The 24,160-nt window shown below is 38.9% G+C and overlaps 2 protein-coding genes and 1 long non-coding RNA gene across 5 annotated transcripts; all 3 read right to left on the bottom strand.

Annotated features, from left to right (window-relative positions):
• Positions 1-5,113: 5,113 nt before the first annotated feature.
• LOC121752305 (protein PLASTID TRANSCRIPTIONALLY ACTIVE 16, chloroplastic-like) lies at positions 5,114-7,595 on the bottom strand. The gene is made up of 4 exons (XM_042147301.1): positions 6,863-7,595; positions 6,098-6,559; positions 5,884-6,011; positions 5,114-5,820 (listed from the first exon to the last, which is right to left on the bottom strand). Exons 1-4 carry the CDS (start codon positions 7,241-7,243, stop codon positions 5,307-5,309), a joined length of 1,485 nt encoding a protein of 494 aa, XP_042003235.1. The 5' UTR covers positions 7,244-7,595; the 3' UTR covers positions 5,114-5,306.
• Positions 7,596-8,963: 1,368 nt separating this feature from the next.
• LOC121752304 (serine/arginine repetitive matrix protein 1-like) lies at positions 8,964-16,252 on the bottom strand. 2 transcript variants are annotated; one of them, XM_042147300.1, is made up of 14 exons: positions 16,121-16,252; positions 15,877-15,966; positions 15,481-15,603; positions 15,055-15,222; positions 14,620-14,703; positions 14,338-14,474; positions 13,798-13,842; positions 12,720-13,529; positions 11,065-11,307; positions 10,833-10,982; positions 10,614-10,751; positions 9,632-10,519; positions 9,327-9,378; positions 8,964-9,214 (listed from the first exon to the last, which is right to left on the bottom strand). In XM_042147300.1, the coding sequence occupies exons 1-12, from the start codon at positions 16,139-16,141 to the stop codon at positions 9,850-9,852; spliced, it is 2,679 nt and encodes an 892-aa protein (XP_042003234.1). In that variant the 5' UTR covers positions 16,142-16,252; the 3' UTR covers positions 8,964-9,214; positions 9,327-9,378; positions 9,632-9,849. The 2 variants fall into 2 exon arrangements, with proteins under 2 accessions (XP_042003234.1, XP_042003233.1); XM_042147299.1 differs by having other exon boundaries at positions 9,327-9,399.
• Positions 16,253-20,506: 4,254 nt separating this feature from the next.
• Positions 20,507-23,785, bottom strand: LOC121750623. Of its 2 annotated transcripts, none has more exons than XR_006039899.1 (3): positions 23,598-23,785; positions 21,491-22,011; positions 20,507-21,048 (listed from the first exon to the last, which is right to left on the bottom strand). It is a non-coding gene; the product is annotated as an uncharacterized LOC121750623 (long non-coding RNA). The 2 variants fall into 2 exon arrangements; XR_006039900.1 differs by lacking the exon at positions 23,598-23,785 and adding an exon at positions 22,219-23,587.
• Positions 23,786-24,160: the final 375 nt, after the last annotated feature.

The raw sequence follows: 24,160 nt of genomic DNA on the forward strand, positions 1-24,160 counted from the left end.
ACAGCTATATAGTTAATAAAACACGCGCAACACACAAGAAACAGTACGCTAACATAATGAATGCAAAATAATGTACTGTATAATTTTCTGCTTGCAATAAAAAAAAACAAGATTTAAGGCAGAGAGAATTTACAAGGAAATGGGAGGTAGAGAGATGCGACGATCAACGGCACACGGAGGTATGATATTGAAATTCGGCTGGCTTCAATTGAAATGTTTTTTAGATATACAGCTCTCTGGCTATCTATATATATCTGCTACAATCACGGTTATATGCGCCTGTGTGTCAATATGTTTCAGTGTTTTTAGTCATATATAGTACTCCTATATGAGTATTTTATAAAAGATGCCATATAGGGACAATTTATGGCAAAATCCATCAAATTTGATGTTTAGATAATAAAATGGATTATTTGTTTGTTATTTATTTAAGAATCCTTTAGTTTTATACTCGTCCCGATAAAATTGAAAAGAAAAGATAGAAGATTAGCATGACACCTGACACGCATAAATTGAGAAATGGTCATTTAGTTTTATACTCTTTTTTTAATTCACGATAAATAGTTTCATTTTTTTTATTTTGATATAATCATTAAAGTTAATAGTAATTATTTTTATTTATAGAAATTTTGTTTCTTGATTTCTTATACTATTGTATCCATTAATCCTCTTCTACCGATTGAGTGGTAGAGAGTATTTAGTTTGCAAGATTATATTCTATGATTAAATATTTATTATGTTTGGTTCATGAAATTGAATCTCATGACTTAGTTCTAGATTATATTTTGCTACTATTTTATTTAGTAAATCAAACACCACGCACGAGTATTATAGAGGAAGAGAGTACTACTCTCGTTCACATACAAATCTGTCCAAGTTAACTAGAGTCGCAACCCAAAAGTCTCCATAATAGGGAGCCGCGGCTCCCGTCCAAGGCCTTGGCTGGGCCACGGCTCCCTATAGCTGCAGAAACGGAGGGCAGCGGCGGGGGTGGGAGGATATGGGCGCGTCACATAGTTGGCGCGGACACGACATATGGGCGCTGCCCGCGGCTCTCTATTGCAGGGCGCCGAGAACCGCGGCTCTGCCCAACCTTTTTTTTTTCAAACCATATTTTACTCATTTTCACCTTACACACATTTTACACCCTAATTTCCACTCTCTGTATTTTTGTTGTCTCAATATGCAAGGTGGAGATGGTGATTCTCCCGGCTATGGAGACTCGGGATACGACAACTATCTATAATACAACGAAGATTTGGTCTTGAATTTTTTTTTATTAAATTATGCATTTTTTTCTAATTATTATAGTGCGATAATTTTTATTCTAATTGAAATAAAATATACCAATAATTGAAAAAATAATTAGATTTGTGAGTGTGGCTTGTCTACTATTAAGTTGTACAAGTTTTTTTTGTGACTCTGGATAAGAATTTGTGGTTTGGCCTTGGACTTGGGCTAACTATTGTGGACACTCTAACGGTTTGGGCTTTACATCGTGTCTGTTTGGGCTTTACACCTTATCTGTGACGAGTTCGTCTTGTATCAATTTTTGAAATGTTTTAATAGAGTGACTCCACTTTTTTTTTAAATCTATAATAATCTCCATACCACATTTCTTAATCAAAATTATGTCCGAGAAATAGCGTCAGACTCAATCCAAAAACATAAAAGTGTTGAATAGTTACAAATTAATAGGTGAACCTAATCCGCATCATCTGATTTTATACTTAAATTTAAAATATACATAATCTAAACTTAAATTTACTAGTAAAACATTAGAATTTGATTTATTTTCATATCTATATTATAAATACACGATATGTAAGATTCATCAAATAAAGAAATAAAATTATTATTTTGGAGTGGTCCCGCCTTAATGCATTTACTTTTTTGATAAAAATAAACACTTTTTTATCACTCTGACTTTATTCTCGCCATTATTATTTTTTCTTATTTTATCTCTCCTATTTTATTCTTTTTTTATTTAACAATTAAGCTAAAGTTTCTAAAATCTCGTGCCCAAAATATGTAGTATCTCAAACGAAGTAGAAGGTTATTCGTTTTTTTGTCTACTTCCCTTCTTCTTTGTGGAAGTAGAAGCCTCAAATTCCAATTCCGTTGTTTGCTATCATAAAAATAGAGGAATTGGAATTAAATTTTAATTCCAATAGTGTGTAGAAATCGTTACAAATTAATAAATGGATCTACTTCACATCATCTAGTTATAATTTAATTTAACTTTTAAATATGGAATACTCTATACAATTTGTTGAGTACAAACTTATCTCACATCGGGAGTCTGAGGGAAGTTGGAAGGTGTATATAATTTTTGTCCAACCCCAATTAGTTTGGGGCCTTTTGGGGAGTGATCCAAAAACAAATCTATGCGGGCTTGACCCAAAGTTGACTGTCACGCCCGCATTTTCTAAGGATAGAAAACACGGTTGATCGCGACTAGGGAAGGATTAAAGAAGCGGGGAAGGGGAAAACAACACAACTTGACCATAGCTCGAAACAAATGGGAATAACTCGAATAAAATCAGAATATCTCATCAATCAATAACTCGAAAATGAATATTATCTCAGTGATACAAGAACTCAAAAGAATGACAACTACTCAGCGGAAGCATTTGAGAGAAGGAATATGCCATGTGTGAAGACATGACACATTCTAGACACTTAAATTTCTTCAACGATCTTGCTCAACACCCACTGCGCCCGTCACGCTCAACCTGCACATTTTTAAAAAGAAATGCAGGGCTGAGTACTTGATGCACTCAGTGGACTCATGCCGAAAACATTTTATAAAATATTGTGTCAGCATTTAAAAGTGAACTCGGGGTTTTACAAAAGACCAAGTCACCAAAACATTTTCTCGCTCAAAAGTATGGTTGCAACCCATTTTTCTCTATACTCGTACCATATCTGAACCTCCTATGTGAAACGAGAACGTGGCCACATTCTCGATCACCGGACCGGCCAACTCGAAAGCTAGCGCACGATCCCCTCTGTGTACACTAGCTTGAATAGGGACTCGCTCCCTAGACAAACCTGAATTCGATTAAACTCATAACTTCTAGTAGGGACTCGCTCCCCGCTATGCGATCAGATAGGCACTTCCTCAAAAACAAAATACGGCATGACACAATATATTTCACATAAAAATATACTTAGAGCATTGCCCTTATTTAAAAAGAAAGCCCACAAAATACTTAGTTAGAAAGCCTACCTCGTTCTCTTAATCGTCAACTTTGTCTTTCCGTTCCGTTCTCAAGAAGCATGCGGGAAGTCACCCATTGATTTAAAATGCTCTGGCCCAAATCTTCCATTTAAATAGTTTGGCCCGGACTCAAATTAACTCCAATCCAATCTCCTTTGTTAAAACCATAGGCCCAAAACTTTAAATTAAATCATTTGGCCAAATCATAAAAAAAATAAAAGAAAATGGGGCAAAGCATCATCTTTTCTCACCATACGTGAGATTCCAGAATGGGATTGAAATTTCTAATCTTTTCTCCCTCTTTCAATTCCTCAAAATCGGTCTCTTCTTCCTTCTCCATCTCTCTCACAGTCTCCGTCGTCTGTTCCTTATTCGCCGTTTCTCCAGCCGCGATAATCACCATGGTCCAGCGACGATGCCGTCGTGGCCAAGCTCCATCGCGCCTCTGCCTGCTCGCGAAACTCCGCCAGCACCGCCGTTCTCCTTCTCTCCCGCACTGCAGCGCCGCCATGAATCGCAGCGGCTGTTGCCGATAGCCCGTCGCCACAGCCGGGGTCGCCGCCGCTGCACTCTCGGAGTTTCATCAGCCCGCGGCTGTCGTTCGTGCAATCTGATTTGGGTGAGTTTTACTATAGGAGTTATGAATATGTTTGAAGGCTACCGCTCTATATTTCTCGGTTTCTCTTTTGTTTTTCCCAGAATTTGGAAGGAGGGTGAAAATCGTATGATATTTATAGGCAAAACTGATAGATGTTGATGGATTTGGTGATTGGAGAGATTTTAGGGAAGATGGAGATATTGAAGGAAAGAAAAAAAAAATCCCAAAAAGATTAGAAAAGGGCGGGCGTTACATTGACAATATCAAATGTCAGTTGCAGTTGACAATCCGAACAAGTGGTATCATAGCCAGGTCGAGTAGGGCCTAGGATGACTCGAGTTCGAGTCGGGCTCGTAATGTCTCGACGTGTCGACTGCGTCTGTTCCCGGTGCGGGAGTTTGAGGGAAGTTGGAAGGTGTATATAATTCATGTCCAACCCCAATCAGTTTGAGACCTTTTGGAGAGACCCAAAAACAAATTTCGTCCGAACAAGTGGTATCATAGCCAGGTCGAGTAGGGCCTAGGATGACTCGAGTTCGAGTCGGGCTCATAATGTCTCGACGTGTCGACTGCGTCTGTTCCCAGTGCGGGAGTCTGAGGGAAGTTGGAAGGTGTATATAATTAATGTCCAACCCCAATCAGTTTGAGACCTTTTGGAGAGACCCAAAAACAAATTTCGTGCGGGTTTGACCCAAAGCGGACAATATCAAACGTCTGTTGCACTCGATAATCTGAATATTAGATTTATTTTTCACTCAAATGAGTAACGGTATATCTACATTTAATTGAATAATAGTTGCTTGACACCACATTAAGTTCTGTGTTTATTTTTTATTTTAAAACTAATTACTAATAAAGATTCATTATTTACGATTATTGTGATTAGAACTTCTAATCTACTGGTTAAAGGAAGTTTCCTATAAATTAATCTGCATAATTCTATTTTAACATCATTAACTTTTTTCTCGGCGAAATTATGTACTACTATCGAGCTATCTAACCTCCCAAAAGTCACTCAGTGAAAGCCCTCGAGTAAAAAACAATTGGATCAGTAGTAGGTAGGTGGATGATCCAGTAGTAGGTAGATGGATGATTCGTCAATAAACCAACAATCCCAAAAAGGTTGTTGTGTAATGTCCGAATAACTGGCATGAGAAATGAAGGTAAAACACCACTAATTTCACTCATGCTTGAAAATGAAAATCTGGATGTACAAGAAAATGCATTTCAATGTTTACATTATTACCATTTTGCTTTCTGCATCTTTCTTTTTTTTTGGTGCTGCAAAGAGAAACTTGAAATACATTTACTTTAGCTAGATTATGTGCTCAAGGGAGTTTATGGTTATGCACAGCTTACACATCATTACAACAGCAAAAATTCACAGAAGCATGAGTTGGGAGGAAAGTACCACCATCTCAAATACGAAAACAATCGATCACCTATACGAGGCAAATACAATGATGCAGCATTGCAATTCGTGCTCTAGTCATCATCAATGTAGATGGTTTCCTGCTTGAACAAACCACCAAAAACCTTCCGCGTCTCCTTGCTGGGCTCAGGCTCTTTCGCCTTAGGTTTCGGGACATCCTTGGCCTTGGAAACGGGAGGTGTCCGGGCAGGCTTCTTCATCACTGCCTTGAGAGAAGGCAGGGAACGCGCCTTGGCCTGCCCCCTCACCGTTGCAACCTGCACTTTAGGCTCGTCCGCCTCCTCATTCTTCTGAACAGCCGATTTAAGCTGTGAGCTCAAGTTATCCCAGTTTATGCCCGAGCTGAAGCCTTTGGCCGTGTTCAAGAAGCTCTCAACCGACTCTCCCGCCTTCTTCTGAGCTTCTGATAGACTGGCAGCTAGGTCTTCCTCCTCCTCTTCCGCGACCTTCTTCGCTGTTTCAGCACTTTTTCGAGCTTCTTCTGTTGCTCTCAGGGCTTCCTCCTCCGCCTCCTCCTTTGCAAGGGCTTCTGCATATGCCTTTCTTCTCCCATCCTCTGGGATGGCACTGAAAGCACCAACTATTCAGACAACAATATCGAGCTTGACATTACAGATGATTCGCGCATACCTCAGAAGTTCGTAGACTGCCTTTGATGGCGCGGATGGATCAGTAGAGACCTCCACAACCTTGTTTTCTGCAATTTCTGTGTTCGAGAAGACATCAGCCACCAGTGAAGCTATCTGTGATCTTGCAACCTATTTTACAAGAACAACAAGATCATTAGAAACAATTAAAACACTATGGCAAACAAGAATTTGCACACAAGGATACATTACATTACTTTGTAGTCGCTGGCAGCAGCAGCAGCGGCGCTCCCCTCACCAGAGACAACGAGGTTGTAAGAACTCTCGGGCGAAAAGTCCTCGGTCAGCTTGGTCTTTATGAGAGTGTAGGCGACGTCAGCTTTCACCACACTCTGCAGGAACTCAGAGATGGTCAAGGGCTGAGATTTGGCAAATAGGTTGTTGAAGAAGGAAGTGATGCCGTCTAGAACGTTGTAGGTAGACGAGATCCCGGGGGCCTCGTCGTAGACAATAGCCACATGCCCAACATTTGCTAGCTTAGCAGCCTCAACCACTAGCAGGGCATCCAGCGTGCTCACTTGGGCACTTGGGCCATTCTCACCTGCCCCGATAGTCACCACCACTTTGCTAGCACTGCCGATGGCTTTGGCGATCGATTCTGCGTCGTCGAAGGCCGAAGCAACCGCGTTCAGCCTCTTTGATTCCTCAGCAGAAATGATCTGCCAAAGAATCATCCATCCATATTTCACAATCCATATCATGATATGACATTATTAGCACCAACTAAAAATCACTCTCCTTCACTAACAATATGCCAATAAAGTGTGGATCTCACCCTTCACTAAGAATATGCCAAAAACTAGTTCTTTCTCTCCTATTTTACCGTATTAAAATCCGTGTTATTACAAGTGTTCATTTATATGGAACAGGAGTATACAGAAGTGAGATTCATAGAGTGGTTAATGTTTAAATCCAAAGCGGGATCATTAATAATATTGCAATTACAATAAAACAGAATGTACCTTATACTGGGCAGCGAGAAGGGCGAGCTCCTGGGCAGCAGCGAGGTCGGGGACGCCTGCGCGGACGCTGAAGCCTTGGCGGAGGAGCGTCTGGGCAATGCGGATCCCGGCCTGCCCCGTGGCCCCGGCCACGAACACAGTGCCGGGGTCCTTGCGGCGGAAAGACAACCGCGACGACGGGTTCGAGACCACTGGGACTAACGACGTGACGTCAGGAAGCTTCCCGAAATCAAAATCGAAGCGGAAAGGGGTGGAATTTTGGGGTTCGTCATCGGACTTCTTGGCGAAGATAGTGGGAGGGCGGTGAGTGGAGAGGGCGGTTCTTGAAGGGGGAATGGTGGTGGTGAGGAGAAAGGAATTTGAAGAGAGAGTTGGCGCCATGGGAAGGTGGGAAGAGATGGACGATCAGAGAATCATGTCTGGTTTATCCATTGAAGGAAAGATAGATTGTTGAGTTCGTTTTTTTTCTGGTGTTGCTGTGACTGGTGATTGGATATGGGAGAGGGGGAATTGGCCAATCGGAGTATGCCATTTGGTGCTGTTTTATCTACAACTAATCCCTCACTTATTTATAACATGCTGTGCTGTGTGAATGTCTCATCACCACTCAGCTTAAAAATGGCTTGTCCCTTTGTACTCCTTGTGTAGTAGGAGAACTACTTCTTAACGATTAAAAACGAGATTTTTAGTGTATTAAATAGAGACAAAATAAAGTAGAAGAAAAAAAATAAAAAGATAATAACCAAAAAAGAAAATATATGGAGTATTACTTTTTTCACAACATTAAAAGTGATTCAGTTGCTAAGATAAAAATTATTAGTACTAGTATTAAAAGTGCATTATTAATGATTTAAAAATACTACTCCATATTACAACTGAAGAAAGTGATTAGACACATGAGAATGTTTTAAGGAACTGAATGAGTAAATTTATATTTGCCCTTGGTGAGGGTAAAAAAGTTGATCATATTGATAGCGAAAATATCTACAAGTTAGGGTGGAAAATCGAACATCCAAATCATTATCTCTAGAGAAGAAAAACCAGTTGATTTTTTACTTCCTACCACCAAAAATAAACATTGTTAGGTAGCATGCTACGATTAGTATATTGCTATAACACAGTATAAAACACACTAACAATCCATAAAATCCTAGAAACAACAGGGCCCATGATGAGTTTGCTCCTCCATTGTACTCAATTCCAAGTAAATAACTAATGAGAAACTGTAGAGATTGCAGAAGTAGACCCTCAAATGAAAATACCATTCACATATAGCACACTTCATTTGAAAAAACAATTGTGCATAATATAGTCATATTAAGGTATGACTATACCAGTTATACTAAAAGAGTGTCAATTTAATGCTCAATTACACATAGAGACACATCATCAGTAACCATGAAAGGGAACATGTTTCAATCTCTCCAGTTCAAACTATAAAACACCACATCACGATGCATTGTGCTGCAATAAAACTATACGAGAAACACCCTAGGGATAGCAGTTCCAATGCTATCAAAATGATTCGCAACAGGCTTCTACTGGTCCTAGGTGAGCTTTAGTTAGCTACAATTGTTTAAGATGTCTCAGTGATGATTTCATACTTTTCCAAACGACTTGCATAATCAACTACCATGGATGGCAGTGTACACCCATATCTATAGCCACACCTGAATGAGGATATGAAACATTCACACTAAATACTTCCTAGAACCTCTATTAACTTACATTCAGCCAAAACAATTACACACTTAGTATGAGCTTCGGTCCATGTAGACAATGAATAATCAGCTCACCACTAAGTTCCAAAACCTTCTAAGAAGGTTACTGGGATTTAGGTTGCAACATAATCTCAACGCACACACATCAAACTGAAACACGCAGAGCAATCTAACAGTGCAATTTCAGAACTAAAGAACTAGCACAAAATCAAAGTCACTTGAATAAACCTAAACCTGGGGAGCAGAGACAAAGAGCTGCATTCAATTCATTTCAAATGTAACCTCTCAAAACATAAACAATTTTACAGTACAAAGTGCAGTTTAATAGGAAAGTTTGCAATTGAAATAGTATTAGCTCACAGAGATTAAAGATGAGTAAGTGCAAGTAAAAAAGTCATTCACATAGAGGCACAACTGCACAAAACCTATTTAAGGTCCAATACAGCTTCTTCAAAGAATATAAAGAAGAAAAAAGCCGTCATGTCAAATACAAAAGCAGTAAGAAACATAAACCAAGTAAAGTTTGACTCAAGCCAAGTTAAAGACAGGACAAATGAATTGAAATCCAAAAATCACCATCGTAGCTGTTATATCGCCTCTCTTGCATAATTGCTATGGGACAATTCTCAAGCTGCCAAACAAGTAGACTATATCAGTAACTTTTACAGTTTACAAAAGGAAATTAGCTCTAAGACAGCTAATTAATTATTGAATAGAGAAAAACTGTGGTAATAAAGTTTCACCTGATTCAATATCCAAACTGAATAGCTGCAAAGATCTGCTCAACCAAGTCATCTATATTTGGTAATAACATATCTATCAATTAATCAGACAAAGATCCTTCAGTAACAACGTTATACTTGAGAGAAAAAATGTCAAAACCTTATTCATTAGTTTATCAATCAGTCCATAAATTTAAATAGTTAGATTGGTCAGGAGAGTGAAGCTAAAAGAGAGCCATGAGACAGCCATGCCATAAGATGATTCATCTGATGTTATTTAAAAAACAACAAACAAATTCCCCACTTGAGGGAAGACTTAATTTTACCAGAAATGATAGCAGGAAAGCAGCATTAAGTTTCACTCAAGATACTAGCTCAGGAAATCCCCAATTATCCATTTCAGCTGCCACCAGTAAAGACAAATCACATTAAGCAGGTATCAGAAGTACATTCATCCGAAACTATGCAAGTTCTAGCATTGAAGAGTAATATAAGAGCATAACAATAACAAATAACAGCTATAAATTCTAGAGCGTCATAGCATTTAATTTCCGTAGCCCTTCCTGGCTCGAAGTGATTTAAGAGCCTTCTCACGCAGCTCTATCTCTAGCCTTTTCTGCTCAGACTCCGTGTCCTTAGGGTTGCTTGCTCGCAACTTTTGCCTTTTAACACTTTCATCTTCAGAATTATCACCTGCAAGATCTGATGACGAACTACTACCATCACCTGACTTCAGCTTTTGCTTCTCTGATCGCCTCTCACCCCTTCGACGGCGTTTCTCCTCCTCCCGTCGTCGGCAGCGCATCTCCTTTTTCAGTTTTTTTTCTTCCCTTTTTCTCTTTCTGATCTTCTTGTCTTCATGGGAATCATAGCTAGAACACTCATCTGATTCTGCATCTTGTCTACCCGATTTCCTCTGCTTCCTCTTTTTCAATTTATCTTTCTGATCATCAGTCTCCTCATTTAGGGCAGAATCTGATGAACCATTTTGATCATTCTGCTCAGACTTCCTTAACAATTTAGGTAAATCTTCCTTTTCTGGGACCCGGAAACCACTCTCATCATCTTCTGTGCGAGGAATTTTCATATCCTTGGATTGAGGATAATCATGATATTCCCTACTTTTCATACTCACATCCGTCGTTTTTGTAAGTGTCGACAACTCTTTCCGTTCGCGGAGTTCTTTATGATCAGCAGTGTCCCGTGGCCTGTCACTGTTCAATGCATACACGTAGAATATACAGATAAAAGATCAGTTAAAGAAATCAGAGTCATCAGACTAATAAAAGATAGTGTACCAACTGCAACCTGTTCATTAGTTGTTGCTCTCTTGACTGTGTGCTATCAGCTAGACCATGAGTATCACCAGTTTCCAGTGTGTCCTTATCACGCACTGGCTTCAAAGAACTTTTCCCTGAAGACCTATTTTTGTATCGTCCAATCTCCCTAAGAGATCAAAAAATGTTAAAAACAGAAATTATATGAAAAATATATAAAGTTCTCAAATAGTGATGAATTCATGAAAACCTGCTAGGCAAATTGTTTTCATCATCCAAACTTGTCCTAGAATCATCACGACGATTTTTAGGATCAACAGTTTTTCGCGAAGGATTTGGACTCTCGGGTGGTATCATTCTTCCCCTCCTTTGGCGAGGCCTACCACGAGGACTAACAGACCTACAAAAGCCAGCTATTCAAGTCACCAATCAAATAAGTATATCAATACATGGAAGTCATATAGATTTGTAGAAGCTTAGACCTTCGCTCTTCACTGCCACTTCTGCCCCTAGAAGCATCTGATCCAGATGGGGACTTTTCCAAGGATGGTGAAAAGTTTCGAGGTTTTCCACCTATATCTCTTTGATCCAGCACATCCCTCTGTGGTGACCTCAGAGATACAACAGACCGCCGTTCTGCATATTTTGTTCCTTTACGATTCCCTGACTGAACTTCAGCTCTTTCGCTGGGAGAAGCATGAGGAGCAGGGGAATAGTTCTTTTGCCTTTTGCAAAAGTGAGAAAAGTGGATTAGCATAGCACAGGAGGAGATCAAATTCAACTTGCTTGTGTGCATTCACTCTTGAATAAAAAAAACTTAATGTAGTCTACAGTGCAAACTTGTTACTGCTGTAAGGAGTCCTAGGGATTGCAGGAGTCAAGTAGACAGTAACTACAGAGTTTCAAAAACAACGGATATCTCGAACTTTCTGAACCATCACTAAACCAATTACCTAACATACTACCTTGTCTACCAATGCAAATTGTCCATGACAATAAGTTTATAATACCATGTGATTTCTCAATAATAAACTTTCTGGCTGCAGTTGAACAATTATACTAAGTGAAATGCAGTAATTAGGTCTAGTAATTGTGAGTGGACTGGAAACCTGGTTTACCTGAGAATAAATGAAACAGTTGGACTTTTCATATGATTAGGGCTGGTTTAGTGTGATAGCAACAGGGGTGCTACATACATAAAATTCTTGGTGTACTGTGATATTAAAGAGACATACAATACTCTATATCGAGAAACATACTATTCTATCTAAAAAACCTACTGTTCTAGTATATCAGGGAAAGCAGGTTAAAATATAAACACAACTATGTTTACCTCTTCACTAATACTTTCATGCCCTAAACAAGGGAGTGATACCACGGATTTGCAGTATAAATAGGCAGATAAGGTATATCAGTGCCAATTTTTCTAAACATCATCAATAACGCTTGCTACACCAAGTTAGGTCCCACCAAAATGAACTGGGAAACATCATATAATCACTAAAAATGTGATTGTGTTGTGTTGTGTTGCCCGCAATCTATTATTAGTAAGTTAACTCCTTCCCACACTAAAAGGACAGGAATTTACTTCCCATCAAGGAAATCTTTCTTAATAAAATAGAATAGAATAGAACAATATAAACAAAAAAAAAGGGAAATGAGGGATAGTAGAAGCCCATTTGTGGTATGAGAAAAACATTGTTATTGCTTTTCTAACTTGGCATATAACCTAATTCATTTTCTTTTGAAAGGCTTCATTAATATCATAAAGATCAACGCACTTGTCCATATGTGGTTCTCTGTTATACATCTAGATATTGCATAAACAAGAAATTAGGTTATCTGTTTAAACGATCACTAGTTCTTTGACCATTTATTGTTTTAGTATAATGGGCTTTGCAATCCAATTCCCAGCTATGTGCTGATAAGCCTAGATAGCAACTGTCAAAAATATCATAACTTTAGTAGATAAATGATTCGTAGTTGATTAACTGGCAACCATGCTGGGCAGGCATTTCACCAGTGGAACCTTCACTATTGAGCTTTTACTTTGCCTTCAACTATCACAATGTAGTAGTAGTTAACAAGTTCTAAAGATAATGAACACCCTTCTTTCGTTCAATAAAACTTAAATTACCTAGCATTTTCTCCAGGAGAATGGATAGGTGATCTTGTATGCTTCATCGATCCTCTCCTAACTGGTGAAAGGGAATTTCGACGAATATTTGAGGGGGAACTTAATTCTTGAGGGGCAGGAGATCTTCGACTCCCTGGAGAACATGATCTTTTTCTACCATGCATAGAGGGCCTTCGTCGAACAGGAGACATAGATTGATGCGATGAAGTTGACAGAGAACGGCGGTACTGCCTTCTTGCAGGAGAAGGAGACTGATGACGTGGAGATGGTGAGTGCCGCCGCAATGGAGATCGTGAACGGCGACGCACAGGAGATGGTGACCGCCGATGCCCTGGAGATCTTCCTCTGATAGGGGAAGGTGACATGCTATGCACAGGGGAAAGCGATCTGCGACGTGAAGACGTCCTTGACTTGTACTGAACTGGTGATCTCCGTATGGGCGTCCTCGACTTACGTTGCACAGGGGATCTTGACCTACGCCGTACAGGGGACCGTGACCTACGCCGTACAGGGGACCGTGACCTACGACGCAAGGGAGATCGTGACCTACGACGCAAGGGAGATCGCGATCTATGACGCCTTGGAGAACGAACTCTATATCGCACAGGGGAAGGAGATCTGCGCCGTGAGTTAGACCTCGATCTTCGATTCAAGTATGACCTACGCCTTGGAGAGCGAGATCGCCGAACAACATGGCGCCGGCGAGGTGTAATAGACCGTCTAGGTGGAGAGCGAGCTCGTCTTTCGGAGGAAATGGAGCGACTTCTTGATGGCGGTCCCCCAGAAACGCTTCTTGACCTCCGCTGCTCACTGCAGCCAGATTACAGATTAGCTTACAGGAATACAACACATAGGCTACTATTACTACTAAAAGGAAAACAATAACTGGAGAAGTACAAGACCTGAGAAACCAAATTAAAAAAGGTTACAGAAAAGCCTCATCAATTAATTGGAAACCAACTTCAAGTAACTTCTAGAATTGCTAAGTGAGAATGAAATTGAGCGCTCTCATAAGAATATGGAAAAAGGCCAATTAAATCAATATAATTGGTGAAATGTAGGAAGATAGCATACATACCGGGAAGATAGCGAGTGGTTAGGTGAATCCGGAGAACGCGAACCCCTATGAAGATGGAATCCAAATTAGTCTATCATAGCACAGGGCAGTAAGCAATGGCAATTGGGTATTTCTTTTGAGGAAAACTGAAGCATAACAAATCAAAATGATAATTGCCTCAACAATTTGTGGTTATGGAAACAGTAACCTGAGGAAAAGGCTTGGTTCCAAGGATATTCAGTACATTAATACTTTGAGCATGAGATGAAATAAAAGGTGAAAGCATGACATCTGATCAGCACAGTTTTGGAGAAGAATCAATTCGATAAGCAAAGGATCAAACAAGAATTCAGAAAATTCAAAAGGCCATCGGATGGTTAATATATCATGTGACATCACCAGAGAGACATAGCCTACTAATCAAGGTTCTCTATAACAAGCACTGAAGGTTATACATAGAAAAGAAAATGTAATGATTACATTCCTAAAACCCAGAGAGGCCGTACCATTATAAAAAATGACTCAAATTCTAACCATAGTAACATAAATTTTAACCAGAACCTGCTGCTTCTTCTCCGGCCATTTCTATTGTGACGTTCTTTCTCATTTTCCTGTTGGACGGCAGAACCCCTGGGATAATGCTTCACATTAGGCTCCAATTCACTATGATTATCTCTTGAATTTGCTCCATCACCGTCCTACAGCAGTTTGAGGTAAAGGATATGAACCGAAATAATTGGAGAAGCAAGCTGAAGTGCTGAACGCATTGAACAGAGACAGAGTTAAGGGGAAAAGGTTCTGTTTTATAGAATCAAACTCTTGCATGGAAATGATTATGCTTACCATCTTTGCTTTCTCCTCATAAAATTCTTGCTTCTCTTTCTCTTTCTTTCTTTGAATTTCATTGGCTATCCGATCTGTCTCTGCCTGCACATAAGAGGATGGATTATCGACAAAGATAAGGTACTTAATACTACCTCCGTCCCCCAAAATTCGTCCCGGTTTGACCGGGCACGGGTTTTAAGGAATGTAATGGAAAGTGGATTGAAAAAGTTAGTGGAATGTGGGCTTGACTTTTATATATTAGTTTTATAATAAAATGTGAGTAGGAATGAGTTAGTGGAATGTGGGGTCCACTACCAAAAATGGTAAAAGTGAAATGGGACAAATTTTGGGGGACGGACGAAAAAGGAAAGTTGGGACAAATTTTCAGGGACGGAGGGAGTAGTTAATATATGCAATATAGCATCTACAATATAACTAATGCACAAGTCTGACCTTCTTTATTTTAGCTTCCTCTTCTTTTGCATCCAGAAATTGTTGAGGGACACCGCTTACATTTTGCTGTGCACTGAGAAGCAATAACCAGAGCTCCTTCATAAACTTTGCAGTATTTCTCTCCATAAATCCAGTAAGTGAAATCTGAATCTGCTTCCCATTAACTGCCTGCGCCAAGTGTTGTTCTCATCATTGCTTATAAGCATAAAAGAAAGACAATGTATCTGCCTTTAACAAATGACAGCACAGTTGGCAGAACCAACACATTTCAGCTTTGGGAAATAAACCATGCAGCATTTGTCCAAAAACATCAGGCCTCACTTTAATAACAAGTTAACAACAAATCACATTGCTGCTCTACTCTAGTCTAAAGCTATGTAAGTAACAATGTAAGCTAGAGTAAGCATGCAAATATAAGCAAATTACCTCTCCCTCCAAAAGACCATAAATGAAATTGATAAGCACTTCATCTTCAAACCCAATTAACTCAGTTACGCGTTTAGCAATCCAGGGCTTCATAACATCAATCTTCACTTTGGTCATGTCCACCTAAACATTGAAAAAAAAGGATAACTAAATAGGAAAAAAAATACGAGTTCTCCCTTCAATCAATAAGAGCAAAAAATAATCAATTCACTAAATGCCTGCCAGTCGTATAAATTTCTTCATTTGCCATCCAACGAATCCACTTAAGCATGTATATTATCCAATGATAGCCAGATAAAATCCATGTAAAGAACCCAATAAGGTTCAGAGTTCAATAATGAATAAAGGGCGGGGAGGGCGGGGAAAAAGCGGAAATGATAATTGCAGAAAGCAAACCAGATTTTCCAGTTCATGAGGGAATTTCTGAGACTTTAGAAGCTTCGCTTGCTTGTTCGAGAATCGCGTGTCCTGATCGGCGGAGGTGCCCTAGTTCACAGTTAAAATTTATTAATAAAAAACAGAAATTCAACAGTTATATCCAATTCAGGCGAAACGTGGAGAGCAGATCATGACTCGAGAAAACGAGATTCAATGATAAAGAGAGATTATGCGTGATTAGAAGAGGAGTGAGAGTGGATACCCTGAAAAATCCGCCCGACATGTTTTCTAGGGTTTGTGTTGCTCTGTGAGAGTGGCGATAGGCGAGAGCGGGTAGGAGCTCTCCGTTGTTGTATGCTTGTGTGATGTGTCAAGATTCGGAACGACAGCGTTTAGGGGAGGTTAACAACACTACTTTTAAATCTTCATCCTTTAAAATATCTTTTTTGTTTTCTAAAAATATAAACTTTACAAATGATACGAATTTTAATACAAAATTGAAAAAGTAAAATAGATAAAGAAAAAAGTAAGAGAATGAAGGAGAAAAATATAGAAAAATTAGTATTGTCAGATTGTGCAATCCATTTTCTAAAATAAAAGTTTCTATTTTAAAAAATGCACAAAAAGAAAAAAATTATGAAACAGAAAGAATATCAATAACAATTCTTGATTTATATTTGTCATAACTCAAGCTAGGCAAAAAAAATCCAAATTGTGGTTGTGGTAACTCCTTAAATGGTGTCATGGTAACTTAGATTCTCGCTTACTTCATTTTTATTGTTTTACTGATTTGTGAGTTTGGTTTATTTTGTGGTAAGTCCTTGTGATAGTTTAATTCACGTCTCCGATCAGTATAAAGAGAAACATCTTAAGGCCACCCGCAACGCATCTCGCGGGTGGCTCGTATCTCGTCCCGCCGAGATGAGACGGTAGCGAGACGCGTTGTAACGTCCCGTCTCGCCCCGGTCTCGCCGAGACGGATCGCGGGCTGTCTCGCCACGCACTCGCGCGACGTGGCGCGCTCCGGCGTCATGCGTGACGCCCACTCGCCGGTCCGCGAGTGGGCTTCGTCACGCTGACGCAATAAATCATTTTTTTTAAAAAATTGAATTTAATAAAAATAAATAAATAAAAATCGAAAACGGTAATATTACCGTTTTTCGATCGTTTTCCTTTTTTTTACTCTATAAATACTCATATTTCATCTTCATTTCACTCACAAATACACATCTATTCTTCCCAAATCATCTCCATTTACTCTCCAATTTTCATCTAACCTCTCCAATTGTCATCACAAAATGTCCGGCGACGGCAACTATGGCGGTGGCGGCTCCGGCGGGTTTGACATCAACTCGTTTGGCGACTGGGGCATGTACAATGTCTTGGGTGGTTCCGACCCCGGTTCATCGACGACGGGCACCCAGGGCTCGTCGACGCCGGCGGGGTACCAACCACCCCATTTTGATGTTGATGCAAACGCTCGTCCCTCCGCCCCGAGGAGTTCGCAGGGATTATCCCAAATTCGGGAGGATTATCCGGATGAACCCACTCCGGAAGGAGGACGAGGCGGTGGAAGTTTCAGGGCGGTGGAGGAAGAGGCGGAGGCGGCCGAGGAGGAGGATGTAGGCCGGCGTCCGTACAGCCACAAGGACACGATGGTTGTGTATAACGCCTGGATCAGTGTCTCGTACGATCCCATCGTCGGGAATCAACAAACCCGGAAGTGCTTCTGGGAAAAGGTCACTGAGGCCTACAACGAGATTAAGCCGAAGGGGTCCCGCCGCCGCACATTGAAGATGATTCGCGCTCACTTTGACCGAGTCGACAGAGAGGTCAAAAAATTCTGCGACATCTACAAGAACGAATCGGCTCATTACCTCTAAGATCGGTTTCGCGAGTCTATTTCGAAGACACCGACAAAGAATTCAGACATGTCGATGTTTGGGAGGCCGTCAAAGACGAGGAAAGGTGGGCCGGCGGTGTTCGGTCCAGCTCGGGCTTGACCTCGAAGCGCACGAAGCACACGGCTGGTGGCCAATACTCGTCTAGTGGGGGCGGTTCGGGCAGCGCCGCACAAGAGGTTGTCTCTCAGGAAGTTGAGGGCACGGCAGACGATGCCGGGGGGTCCTCCCATGGGCGTCGTCGGCCGCAAGGGACCAAGGCGGCGAAGGCGGCTAGAGGGAGGAGGGGCCGAGGCGAACAAGCCAGGCGGGCTCGGTTTTGGGCTCGAACACCCTATTGTCCATGTACTTGACCGCCACGATGGCGGACACTTCCCGCATGACGCCTCCACAATATCAAGCCCATCTTGCCGGAATTGAGTATATGGCAAGACAAATTGGTATTCCGCCTCCAGGTAGCTTGAGTGCACTGCCACCGCCTTCAGGGGATGATTCGCCGGCAGAGTAGTTTTTTTTAATTTCTATAAAATTGTATTTTAAATTATGAAATTTTTATTTTTTTAGGATTTTAATTATGTGTTTTTTTTTATTTTAAGTTGTATTTTTATTTTATGTTGTAATTTTATTTTATTTAATGAAATGTGTTTTTATTAATTGAATTTGTTGGAGATAAAAATAAAAAATGAAATTGAATGAATAGTAAGTTAAGAGATGGTTAAGAGACGGATAAGAGATGGAGGGTTGCAGGTTCTGTCTCTTAGTTAAGAGATGGAGTGAAAAATACAGTGGGGCCCATAAATAATTAAAGGATGAGACGGTTAAGAGACGGATAAGAGATTGCGTATGGCCTAAGTTGCAGCCATAATAACTTAAACTCGTGATGAGAAAACGAAAATGTCTCGTCGAATAAACATAGACTCTCCCTCACTTTTTTTCTCATTCAAACTCTTGACCTATTGGTTGAGGTGAAGCACATGACCTTATTTTCATCTCTTTATTTGTGTTTTTTTACTCTATTTACATCTCTTTACTAATTTGTGTTTTTTTTTGCTCTACTTTTGTAATAATCTCCATATTGACTCGAATTGTGACCATTTTAACTCAAATTTTCAACTTATTAGTAAAAACATCTTAAATTTACGCTGCTTTGCTTTTGTAATAAATCCCAAGCCAAATAAAGGTTTATTCACCATGTCGCAGAGCTCATTGGCAGTTGGTATTTCATTTAATCTTGTTTACAAAGTGGATCTTAACAAAATGCGAGATATAATTACTAAGTCGTGTGTCGATAATCGATCAAAACACTTGAACACAACTATAGTGGAAAGTTAAATATCCACATGATCGGATGATCCTATATTATTTTCAAATGGTCGCATGTAGATTCAACTCACATGTTGTTGGCGACGCAACTTGATTATTGAGAATTGAGATGTTTGTCCTAAAATCCACACGCTAAATGCGTATACATGGAGTGTGGAGTATGATTTAACTAAACAAGGGTCGTGCCATACGCAAATTACCTTGTGCATATCACGCGAATAGTTTAGAACTAAGAGCATCTCGAGTTGAGGTAAATGGAGAGGTAAACTAATATAACTACCATATTTATCTTTTTTCATGAAAAATCATTCTCCAAGTGTAAAGGTATTTGAGAAGGTTTTATACATTTTCTCATTTTGGAGAGGTATCTTTACCTCCCCATCAATGGAGAGGTAAAATCTCATAACTATCATATTTGCCTTCTTTTCATGAAAACCCTTCTCCAAGGGGAAATGTATTTAAGAAGGTATTACACTTAATGATTTTTTAATGCATTTTATACTATTATGTTATTTTTAAAAAATAATTTACCTATGCATTTTTCATTTGGAATGTGTTACTTTTTAAAAAGGTATATTTCACTTTTTAATAAGTAAATACTCCATTCGTCCCATAAAAATATGTGCACTTTCCATTTTCTGTCTCACAAAAATATGTGCATTTCATTTTTGGAAAGTTATATCATTTAAATAATGTAGGTCTCACTATCCACTAACTCTTCTTTAACTACCATCCTCCTTCTCTCTCTTATTTTACCATACCATTCTCCTCCTCTATATTACGTTATCAATTTTGTCTTAATTCATGTGCCATATCCAATGCCTATATTTTTATGGGACGGAGGAAGTATTTATTGTACTTGTAATTTGACAACTATGAAGATACGTGGCTTCCTACGAAGCCTTTTCAACTTCCTACTTTGATAAATATACTACTCCGTTTTTACCTGATTTAGTTTGAGTTATAAGAATGTTGCTGGTCTTCCTTGTTTATTTATATTATACTATTCAAAATTTGATCCTTGTTTTTTAGTACAATTCAACATTCCTACTGATCTAATGAGTTGTATTATAAGAACATTTGTAAATAGCTGGAAGGGGATTTGTTTAGAACTGATTTCTACCAATATATTAGAAAGTTATGATCTTGCTTTATCAAGGAGGAAGAACAGAGAACTCTGTTTTGAAGGTTTATTTTGAGGGATTGAGGCATTGAGCAGTGAGCACTGTTGTCTTGAGCTGTGAAATTGACAATGCTGTTACAAAGTGGCATATCCCGAACATAAGTTTTGGAATCCATTGAGTGGAGATGTTCTGTATCTTGAAGTGAACAAAAGATGGAGGAAGAAGAATTTTACATTGTGAAAATATTGTTTAAAGGTATTAATTTATCCCCTTTAATATCCATTAGTCACAACACACAACTATCAAATAACCTGTAGATCTTATTGAACCAGGAGGTATCAACAACACCAACACATGTGAGAAAAACAGCACAAAGACATAATTCTCACAAGTTCGATATAGGAGTATTCTTTTTCCATGGATATATAGTCTTCTCTAAACATATGTAAGACCCATAACAATACCAACACAAATATTCCATCAAATACGAGCTTGATCCGAATATTTAACCTGTCGTTGACTCATCAGAGACAATCTCACACACTTCTCATGTTAAAAGGCATAGCCAGAGAAAAGGTATGATACAACTTTCACAGCTGAAAAACCTGGAAAGTGTGCACTGGACAGGTCACATCTGGCTGAGCTACCATTGTGTTCGATCTCATATGAATCGAGACAAATGACCATCTCTAATTCTTCACAGGGCGTCTCATTTTGAGCAGATGGGAAACACCAGCCACAACATGGAGTCGACTGTTTGGAATGCCCGTTTTTGCCAGGGCATTGCCGTGTTTATCAACTAGGACAAAGCACGGTACATACTTGATGTCATAATGGAGAAGCTGCATCACCAAAAGCACATAACCTCATGTATGTCAAGAAAATTATGTCTGGATGATTTAGCTAACTTCTCAAACCACATGCATAAGACAAAGCAAGCTCCATATGTTTTGGATATAGAAGCATATGCATAGAAAAGAGTAACGCCTGCACTTGGAAAAGTACACATACATTTATCAAGTGATATATTAATATATTATTATACATGTTGTGTTTTGTTTCCAATAGATTATTAGCATAGGCATCTATCTTGGATTAAACTCAAACCTACACACATCAAATTCCAAAAATAATTTGCCTTCAGCTGCAGGAAAAGTTTCATCACACTATGCAGGCATTCTATTCTGTAATGGCTAATATGTGACGCATCTTTTAGTACGCATCAAGATAATCAATCAAGCAAGGAACCTTACAAGAGGTGGAGAGAGAAGAGAAAAATATAACCTCAGGTAGCCACATATCATTCTCAGCATCAGCCATAACAATGTTGAACCAATCAGAGTTACGGTTCTCGATTTCTGTGACAAATGGGCGCAGAGAATTGCAGAGTCTACACTTGGGAGAGTAAAACTCAAGCAGTGTGGCGTCTCTTGCCTCTTTGCTCAGCCTCTCCTTGCACTTGTTCGGATCTGCTGGTCTCTTGATGGTTGAATCGGATTTGGGTGTTAGTGGCAGAATTAATCAATTTGAAGGCGGCAACGCCCAAATTCCTTACAGACTTGAAAACCCAAGGAGTGTCGAGGGTGCAGGGGGGATTGTTATTGTTCCAATTGAGATTGCTGTTCCAGGGCCATTTTACGCAGAAAATAGGGTGTTTTGGGGCTGGATTCATGGGAGTCAAGAGATTCAGCGTATGGTTTTAGCTTCACTTTTTGGGAGAATTTAGGGTTTAGGGGCAAACTCAAGAATAACAAGGGAGATGACGTGGCGGTGGCAGTGGTTGCTGGCGGTTGATTGACGATTGCCTTCAAAGATAAGTGGTGATGTTCAGATCGAAAAGAGAGAGGAAAAATGAATCAAGAAAAGAGAATGGCGTTATATTGTCTATCATAATCAATTCTTATCACATATAAACACACAAGGTTCACATATATGCACATATTATCAGCAATTGCCAATTAGTACACAGGATCTCAACGGGAGAAATAGATCCTAGAGTGAGAATATGCTACCTCAAATATGAGTTTCACCAGGCCCGTCGACTCCTATTCTTTCTCTTTTCCTCGGCTACCATATGGGGTTTGGTTACCTTATAACATTATTGTCATATTAATTAATACTAGTAATACACATCAATCATAAGGCTATATATAATTCCATATCCCTTCATTTCTAATTTATAAACTCAGTTGAGGAATATTTTGATGTGTTTCACAACCTACTAGTAATATACAGTAATATTTATTTTCTTAGTTCACAATCTTTGTCTTTTGTTTATACAGAATGCTAATAATTCATAATAGAACTTAGATCAGTTCAAAACTACCACAAGATACACTTTGGAAAATCTATCTTTCACAACTTAGCCAAAACAAGGTTAACAATCAAGCATTTCAATTTTCAGTATGCTTTTACATAAATTCAAAGACATACTGATTCTGAAAATTCATTCCGATCAACTCCAAAGTCGAAAATCAACAAAACCACGGACAAAGAAAAGCCATGAATTTTTAGTTTATAGGGATTTATTTTGGGCATGAAATTCCTAGCTGAGTTTATAATTTATAACCATTCTCCCAAACCTACAAGAACATGGCAGTCATTTTAGAAAATTCATAATAAATTCATTTGAACTCGGTTCAAGTTGAATTTTGGTGACAAAGAAGAAGACACCTAGAGATATGTTATGTTAAATTTTGGTGACGAAGAACAAGACTTTGGACTCGGTTTATGTTCTAACCTTTTCTTTGCATCCAGAAAATGTTCTACAACTATAATACTCCTAAGACAATTTGAATCACAATCTAATAGTTTGAACTTTTGATCCATATAAAAATCAACACTAAACATGTCCTATTTTCTATCATTTTCATCAATAATAGCGTTTAAACAACAGCTCCTAATAATTGATAATACGATGACAGAATTTAGAGAAATTTAAATAGCTTTCATGGTTTGGGAAAAACTAATTCCAGCAGCATAATCCTAAGGCCAAAGCCAATATTTCCTTTAGAGTATGTAGAAAAAAACACATTCATACCAACACCTTACAATCAAACCAGTTTAATTACAAAGGTATTAAGACACATTAGTCAGTTTTCCTGTTAAACAAAATATAATTACTCATCACCATCATCAACCTCAGCATAGTAATTTTGGTATCCCTACCCTATTTATAATCAAGTTCCTCAATTTCCTTCTGGTACGTGTTCGGCACTTTTGATAACTATGGAAAGATTAGCTCAAAAGTATAACCTAGTAAAAATTTATACAAATTCCACAAAAGGAGGCACCCATCATGCATTTCTCGCTCAAAGTTTCTTTATCTTAGATCAATCCAACCAGGATTACAACAGAAACTCTTAAAAAGATGTCAAAAGAAAAATCTGACCTTCAATTTCCAAAATTTCGAAATTGGTTGTTTGGAATTTGAACTTGACATTCCAAAATTAGAGCACAGGAAGGAGGCCTTTGGTCTGGGGCATCGATGGAGCGGGTTGCGGGACGCGTCTACAGCGTTGGGCGGCGGCGGGGCGGCGGTGGTAATCAGGCAGATGTGCAGAGACTGTATGCCGTGAATTGAGGTAGAATAAGTAGGATTTTTATATTTTTTTAATGTACTTATTCAAAAAATAGTAGTAAATATTTTGATCAAAATATAAAAATTTAAACTTTTAATTGCAAATGAACTACTATTAATTTAGGGGAGCCCATCCTTATAAAACTACTCTCTAATTATTATTTTCTGATTTTTGAAATCTTTTAATTGCAAATGAACTACTATTAATTTAGGGGAGGAAATTGAGCCCATCCTTATAAAACTACTCTCTAATTATTATTTTCTGATTTTTTAAATCTAATTTCAATATTAATTTAAATATCGAAATCCTACAAATTTAAGTTGAATATTAGTATTATTTAATCCGGTTCCAAATCGTCAATTTTCTTATTTTT

Source organism: Salvia splendens, chromosome 10 (genome assembly GCF_004379255.2).
Source record: "Salvia splendens isolate huo1 chromosome 10, SspV2, whole genome shotgun sequence".
In the NCBI taxonomy this organism is placed as follows: domain Eukaryota; kingdom Viridiplantae; phylum Streptophyta; class Magnoliopsida; order Lamiales; family Lamiaceae; genus Salvia; species Salvia splendens.